The sequence below is a fragment of the Artemia franciscana genome, chromosome 9 (assembly GCF_032884065.1).
Source record: "Artemia franciscana chromosome 9, ASM3288406v1, whole genome shotgun sequence".
NCBI lineage: Eukaryota > Metazoa > Arthropoda > Branchiopoda > Anostraca > Artemiidae > Artemia > Artemia franciscana.
This window is the reverse complement of record NC_088871.1, coordinates 24,003,541-24,011,040: the sequence shown is the minus strand read 5'-3', so window position 1 is coordinate 24,011,040 and position 7,500 is coordinate 24,003,541. Positions and strand designations below refer to the sequence as shown.

General features: G+C 36.8%; 1 protein-coding gene across 4 annotated transcripts in view; it reads left to right on the top strand.

The window, feature by feature from the left end:
* The window catches only part of LOC136031174 (acetylcholine receptor subunit alpha-L1-like), a 185,825-nt gene extending 179,481 nt beyond the window's left edge, over positions 1–6,344 (top strand). For all 4 annotated transcript variants that reach the window (XM_065710528.1, XM_065710526.1, XM_065710527.1 and 1 more), the window contains 2 exons: positions 3,704–3,985; positions 6,109–6,344. In XM_065710528.1, the coding sequence (XP_065566600.1) occupies positions 3,704–3,985; positions 6,109–6,294 (468 nt within the window). In that variant the 3' untranslated portion in view covers positions 6,295–6,344. The remainder of the gene's footprint in view (positions 1–3,703; positions 3,986–6,108) is intronic.
* Positions 6,345–7,500: the final 1,156 nt, after the last annotated feature.

The following is a 7,500-nucleotide window of genomic DNA, read 5'->3' as shown; positions in this document are numbered from 1 at the left end:
GGGTTTTCACCTTTTTACGAGAGGAGTAACAATGCCGGTACAAGAAAAATCAGGTACGAGACCAGTATTAAAAATAATCTAAAACAAAAGCTCAACATGACACAAAAGATAGTCACTTCCATATGGAAGGAGCAAAACACAAAGTCCGTCAAGACTACGCGATTTTTTTTTTTTAGCTTACGGATGGCGACAGTAAGATTTTTGGTGGTTATTACGTAACCAACATTACAGCCAGGTAACTTTAGACCTTTATCTAGTTTTCTGATGAACTTTTCTTCAAGCTCTTGATCAGGAGGAAAAACTCAGAAGTAAAATGGGACATCCGCTCCATCTCTGGGATCGTGGCTTCAGAAACACAACAATTTCTCCTAATGGAAGGAGCAAAACACAAAGTCCGTCAAGACTACTTGATTTTTTTTTTTAGCTTACGGATGGCGACAGTAAGATTTTTGGTGGTTATTACGTAACCAACATTACAGCCAGGTAACTTTAGACCTTTATCTAGTTTTCTGATGAACTTTTCTTCAAGCTCTTGATCAGGAGGAAAATCTCAGAAGTAAAATGGGACATCCACTCCATCTCTGGGATCGTGGCTTCAGAAACACAACAATTTCTCCTACGCGTAAGAAACCTCCACCTTAGATTTGGATCATTATTAGCTATTTAACTTTGCTGATCTACCACTTCACATTTATGCTTGGATAGGGCTTTGGCAAACTTACGCTCAACAAATAAGCGAACTTTATTTACGATACCGAAGCTCAGACGACCACACTCAATCCAAAGCCGGTTCCAGAATTTTTCCCTTCCACATTCGTCACAAAGAGCAGGATTTTCAGACCACTTCGGGACTTCCGTACCGATTCTAACTTTCCGACTAGGCACAGCAGCTTTCTCTGCACACTTTAAAGCATGTGAAATTTCCGTGCAATAAGTGTTCAGCCATGTTTGGTTTTCTTCTTCTGGAATTACTGCATTCTGCTGTAATAATTGGAAAGGTATTTTAATTTTGGCAAGAATCCCGTCTAATACTGCCTGGTAAGTATTACGCATCAGTTTTATTCCAGTAAGTCTTTACTGCCCACTTCCTAGCACTAGGGGTATTGTCACGTAGTACACGGATGACTTGAAAAGTATTCATAATCGGAAAACGGTCAGATGCAGAGACTCTTATATCGACATGACATGGCCCACAGGCTGGGGTTTTTGGTGAGCTTAGCATGAAATTGAGGCTGGATGCCGTGCCCAAGTTGTGTATTTAGGTGAAACCCAGGGTATTGGAAGCTACACTAATACCATTGCAGGAGACCAAGAATATTTGCGCAGGAGGATTACTCCTGCTAGAAAGGTCACAATTTAGGTCACAGGCTATAATGCACTCAAAATCTTGACTAAGACATCCGCTCACCGACCTTGACAAATTGCTACATGCCTCACTAAGTCGCTCTTCAGATATTTAATTTTTGTAATCTGTTGCCATATACAATGAATAAACTACCTTTCTGTGTACCTTAACAGCAACAAAGAATTCCTCTGTTTTGTAAAGGGAGGGGTTTAGGGTTCTATTTATGAGAAGAGCAATACCACCAGAGGATCTGACTCTTCCTACAGAACTGGCTGGGACCACAGATGATTTTATCCCAAAATTCATTTCTAGCAGGTTAACAGCTTGTTCGGAAAGGAAGTGTTCCTGTACACAGACCACATCGTTATAGCACAACAGACCTTCCAAAAATGGCATTTTATCAATGAAACCGCCATTTAAGTTCAACGAGACTACGCACACAGTGTCCAGCAGTCATTGCTTTGAAATTAGACTTTGAGCGACGGAAAATTTAAAGCTGTAGCACGGGTGCTCGGACAAGGCACAATTAGCACATTTTGTGGGGTTTTGACATGGATTGTCGCGAGAGCTGTTGTGACTACCACTACATTTTCAACGTTTTTGCGCATTAGTGCAGAATTTTGCAGTGTCCATATAGCTGACAGTTGTAGCATTGTATTGGAAGGAATTCATACTCCTTAATAGGATGTTGTTCATAGCCAAATATTGGGGGAGAGTTAATTGCTTCGCACAGATGACTTTTGCCGTCAAATTTTAGTTTAAACGAGCGAGTGCTACCAATTTTTTGGGCATTTACACAGTTTGATGTTCTGGTCTTTCTTTTCACAATCTTTTATTTTTACGACGAAACGGAGTAAAAGTCGCCATTTTTGAATCAGTGTCTGATGGCAAATCATTTTTACTAGGTAGGTTTTTCTAAACGCATTTTTTAACTTTTGGCTACTATGGTTGCAGCCATGATTGCATTATATCAATAGATACAGAGCCATTACCAGGGTTGGTGATGCCCGGAAGATTAAAACTCCCCCTCCATACTCAATTATAAGCAAAAAAGTTGAATCAAAGTTAAAATTTTGATCATAGTGGGCAGCAGCCCCCACCCCAGCTGTGGTGCCTGGGACAGTTGCCCTGGTTGTACCCGTCCCCTTTGAATGGTTTTGATTAAACGCAGTAGGAACCCATAAGCCTTTGGGAGCTGGAATTTACCCTCCGCCCTGGAAAATACTCTCTAGGATAATCCCCCCCACCGCGGCTGGTTAGTTTTCAATCACTTTCAACTTATATAAAAAGGTCTAGAATTCTCAATTTATAGTCTAAAAAATAGAATAAATTCTGCGCATTTTGAGGTTGAATGTTACTCTTTACTTCCATAATAGCAGCGCAGACCAGAAATATTCCCAGAAATCATAAGGGAGTAAATAACAATCTTACATTTTGATGCATTTTTTAAAGGTTAAGGCTTAGTGAGGCTTAGAAAATGAGGAAATTGAAATGTCCTCTTTTTGGTACTATACCAAACGTTATCTTAGATATCTTACTATATCTCTGCACCATGAAGGAAATCACTTCAGATGAAGGATTAAAAAAAACGCTAGAAACATTTTTGTGCAATAAGAAGAGACATTTCACCTTGTAGCACCCTTGTGGACATTACCTACATTTTACCACGGAAAAATCTTGTTAGACACTTTGATCCCCGCTGAAAGAAAATTCTTCCCGAAAATATTCTCCCCATGGGGAATTCCCCTAGACAATTTTTCTCCTAGACAAAACGATACTGGGCCCTGTTTTAGGCAGTCACACGCTTAAAACTAACATTACCTAGAACGAACAATTTATAAACTAGCAAAAACCTCATTGATTCCCTTGTATAACAGTTATCACTAGAGGTGGTGAACATCCATTCACCTCTAGGAGGTAAAAATCTAAATTTTTCAGTACATTACCAAATAAGCTCTTGGAGGGGGGGCAAGACAACACAAAAGAGGGCTTAAGGATCCAAATTCCTTTCTTTTCCGCAAAGGTGACTAGATATACACGCTTGTGATCTAATAAGCCCTGCCCTGCTTTCAGTTAGCCTTTTCCTTATGTGATTAGGCTAGGCAAACAGAAAACAATAAATTATATGTGAGAAAAATGTTTTCAACGCTGTTTTAAAAACGTTGATTATGAGCAGAGCTATGCAAAAAAAGAGAAATTCTAGGTAACGTCACGCACTGTATTTAACAAAATCGGCGAATATATGCTATTCAATCAAAGTTTTTTAGAGTTATGTCATAATGACGTAGAGTTTTGTACTAGGGTATATTCCGATGATTGTTATTCAATTATTTGACTGCATCGTTTTTTCTATTCTAGCTCATTAAGAAGAGGCGGTTCAGAGGATATCGAAATAGTCACAGGTGGAACAGAAGACTCATGTATGGATCACAGCTCTTGCTTGAAGTGATGCATCTCAATACACTCCCACCTCCCCCGTCTCCACCTCCTCCACCACCGCCACCACCCCCTTTTGCTGCAATTGATAGTGCGGCAAATCTTTTGCCTGTTGTTCGAAAATACCCTTATGTTTTGGAGAAGGCGATTAAAAATGTATCTTTCATTCAAAATCACCTGAAGCGACTTGATGAATTTAATGCGGTAATATTGTTAACTCATCTGATTTTTTTTTACTAATTTTCATATATTTATTGGATTGGGACGAATTATTGAATATCCAGTTTCATACAGTAGTTGGATATTTTTCAACGATGGGAAGAGCTCGTCTGCATTTTTTGTCGTTTACCCAGAGGATTTATATAATTTCAGAATTAGTGAGATCAACACTTTTTATTGTCATTGAAGTATTGATTCGTACTTTTTGTAACCTAAGCTTTTATAGTTTAATTTTTATAAGGAATAAAAAAGTGTTCAAGGTACTTGTATGAAATACCACCTATCTATTATTCTTCATATATGTTCCTCTGACTGTCAATCCTAATGAAACTTACCAAAGTAAGATTAAAATATAATGCTTTAAGAAACGAATTTGGGCTATATATTTGCGCATTAGAGGGATGGGGATAAAGTAGAATGGTTATGTTTCTCTACTACAGAGGTACTTTACCCTACCCCCCTAATGTACAAATATGTAGCTCAAATTTGTTTGGCAAAAAAACATCGACAAAAAAACCGGTTATATTTAGGTTCTACTTAGATGAAGAATATTAGGTAGGGGGTGTTTCATACAAGTACCGTATTCAAAAATAAAAATAGCATCTGGAATTCATAAAAATCTCAATAACTGTGTTGGCTGCTTGTATATTTTTGGGTATTGAGCTAGATGCACCCACGAGTATGAGTAAGGTTTTTTGTTGTTGTTTTTTTTGGGGGGGAGGGGAAGAAATCCAGGAGAAATAAAATAAGACGCATAAGTATGTTAATATATTTAATGAATTTGAAACTTTTCATCCCTGAACTTTTTAAGGGGAGGGGCACGGTTTTGTGCACTGTATATAATTCTCAACTCAATTGTACTAATTCATAGAGTCTACAAAATATGTATCTCACTTTTTATTAGGTATAAATTTGAACATGATTTGAATATAATGTCATTGCCCATCAAAGCTAGTTATGTACAACTTTACTTCGTTAAAACATTTTTTTTTACTTAACATGATTTGGTTTTGAACCACCGATCTATCTGGCAGCTGATGACTGTCATCTCTTGATAAATTTTAATCATTCTTTAAGAACAATATTCATTAATCTGTTTTAAATTTCTTATTCATTAACAAAAACTTGGTTATGGACCGTCAGCTAAGGCTACATTCATTATTTTCGTACGCATTTTGTTGTTACGATCCTGCTCTTCATATAAATAAAAACATAAAAGTCTTTTAAAAAAAAAACTCTAAATATTTGAAAATATTGCACATTAAGATACCAAAGCCAATACCAAAGGATAGGGATCTTTTAATTGCAACTAACTCCTTTCCCCTTCCGCATTTTAAGCTACAGTATTACTTTTGTTCGACAAAGGAATGCTGGATCGTGAAACCGGACAATGGACCTGGAATTTTTCAAATATGAAGGATTTTGGCTCATTTTTCATAAAAAAAAATATGACAACCAAACACAAACGTAGTCTCTGCAATACGATTAGGGTCTTCAACCTCTCAGAACTCACATTAAACGCCTAAGCCAAACCTGTTTTTCCAAATGACAATTGATATTTGGTTGACTTGATCCCCCTTATATTGGTTGCAGCAGTAGCTGCAAAATAGTAAAGGGCGAACCACTGACCAGACTACCAAAATTGAAAAAAAGTGTATATAAGGAGACTGTTTAATGGCAACTATTGCCATGTACAGCTGAGTTGAACATGCAATCTTTATTCAGATTCAAGTACCCCAATTATGGTAAACTTTGAAACCTTTTTCAATTGTGATAAATGACCCTGTGCCTTCTACTTTTTACATCTTAAGTGCACCAACAACCCTTACTAATAGTGACTGATGATTCCTAATTACTAATTCATTTCTACTTATTTACTAGCATTTACCTTACTAATAACATATGAAATAACTTCTATGGAAGGGAAGATATGCTCTTGGTTAGTCTTCTCGTTACCTAATACGATCTCTTTATCGTTATTTATTCCTAGACTGCGAATTAGTCTTCTTAACGCTTATTTTCAAACCTATTCATAAATGCAAAAACTTTGATTTTTTTAGAATTTCAAATAATTTGTTTTGTCAGTGATTAATTGTTGTTTTCTGTAGGAGGATCAAGATTGGGCTTTCGTCGCAATGGTGCTCGATCGTCTTTTCCTGTGGATATTCACTGCGACATCTCTTGTTGGAACAGTAGCTATACTTATGGATGCCCCTGCACTCTATGACGATTCTCTTCCAATTGACAAAAATTATTCTCGTATTGCCAAGCGAATGTACAGATTGATTGACTAGTGCTCAAGATCTAAATTTTAATTTTCTTTTAAATAAAAGTTCTCTTTTAATTTATTTTTAATTGTGCTCCCAGCTCGCAACATTTTCAAAATTTGGTTCTAATATTCATTAGTCTAAGGTGTTTATGGGACAATTAAATTACTGAATATTACCTTAGAAATTTCGAGTCTTTTGGCACCCAGAAAATCCTTAAGGTGATTTAACCGAAAGTATAAAACAAAAGTTTTATTGATATTTAATTTTAAGTATTAAATCATTTTAAAAAAAGTTCCTTCAAGTGAAAGAACTTTTTTGAAATCAATTTACAAGGACTTTACGTTAATTTGTATTGACGTTTGAAAAGTGGTAAGAAAGAGAGATATCATGGGGAAGATTTAGTTTCCTCAAAGATATAGTAGCTGATTGAGTATACAGGAAGATCAAATTTCCCAGGAGAAACTTGATTTGTATTTTAATTAGGGCAGACAAAATTTAGTAAATTTAAAAGCTCAATGAGCATGGCCCTCGTACCCTGAAAAGGTTGCTTGTTAAATATCAGGAAAAAAATTCCCATTAAATGTAGAAAAGGTATAGCACAATTCATTCTGTTGTTGATTTTTATACTGGGTTTAATGTTTTGCTCTCGGAATTCTACGACTTTTGCCAAGCAGGGGAAGAGGGATCCCTTATGCAGCGAATTATCTATGTCTCTAGTAGTGTAGGCTTTTAAGGTCCGAGTGGACAGATAGGGGGTATGCTATTGGAGCTACTAGCCCGTCAAAACGTAATTAAGCACACCTGATTCTTGCACAATGCTCTAGTACACTTGTATGGTATAGTACACGGGATTTTTACGTAAAAGGGACTTCTTTTTTTACTTGTGCGAATGTTTTCTTCAAGATGCAGTTGCTCGTTACGTAATAGGACCTGTAAGAGCATCCACGCTTGTTACAAGCGGGAACCCCCGCTTGTAACTGAGAATGACGTAATCTCATCGACAATCAGGGCCTGTGGAGGAACCCAGGTTTTAACTGAGGACGCTGTACACATCGGCGTTACGTAAAGACGGCACACACGTAAGTGTTACGTAATGACGGCACAAAAGTGGGATGTAACGTAATACTTTGAGAGATTTTTCTTCAAGATATCATTTTCTTCATTGCGTTTTTTTATTTTCCTTGAGATATTTTCTTCAAAATTTCTTTTTGTTTCAAGATATTTTTTTCG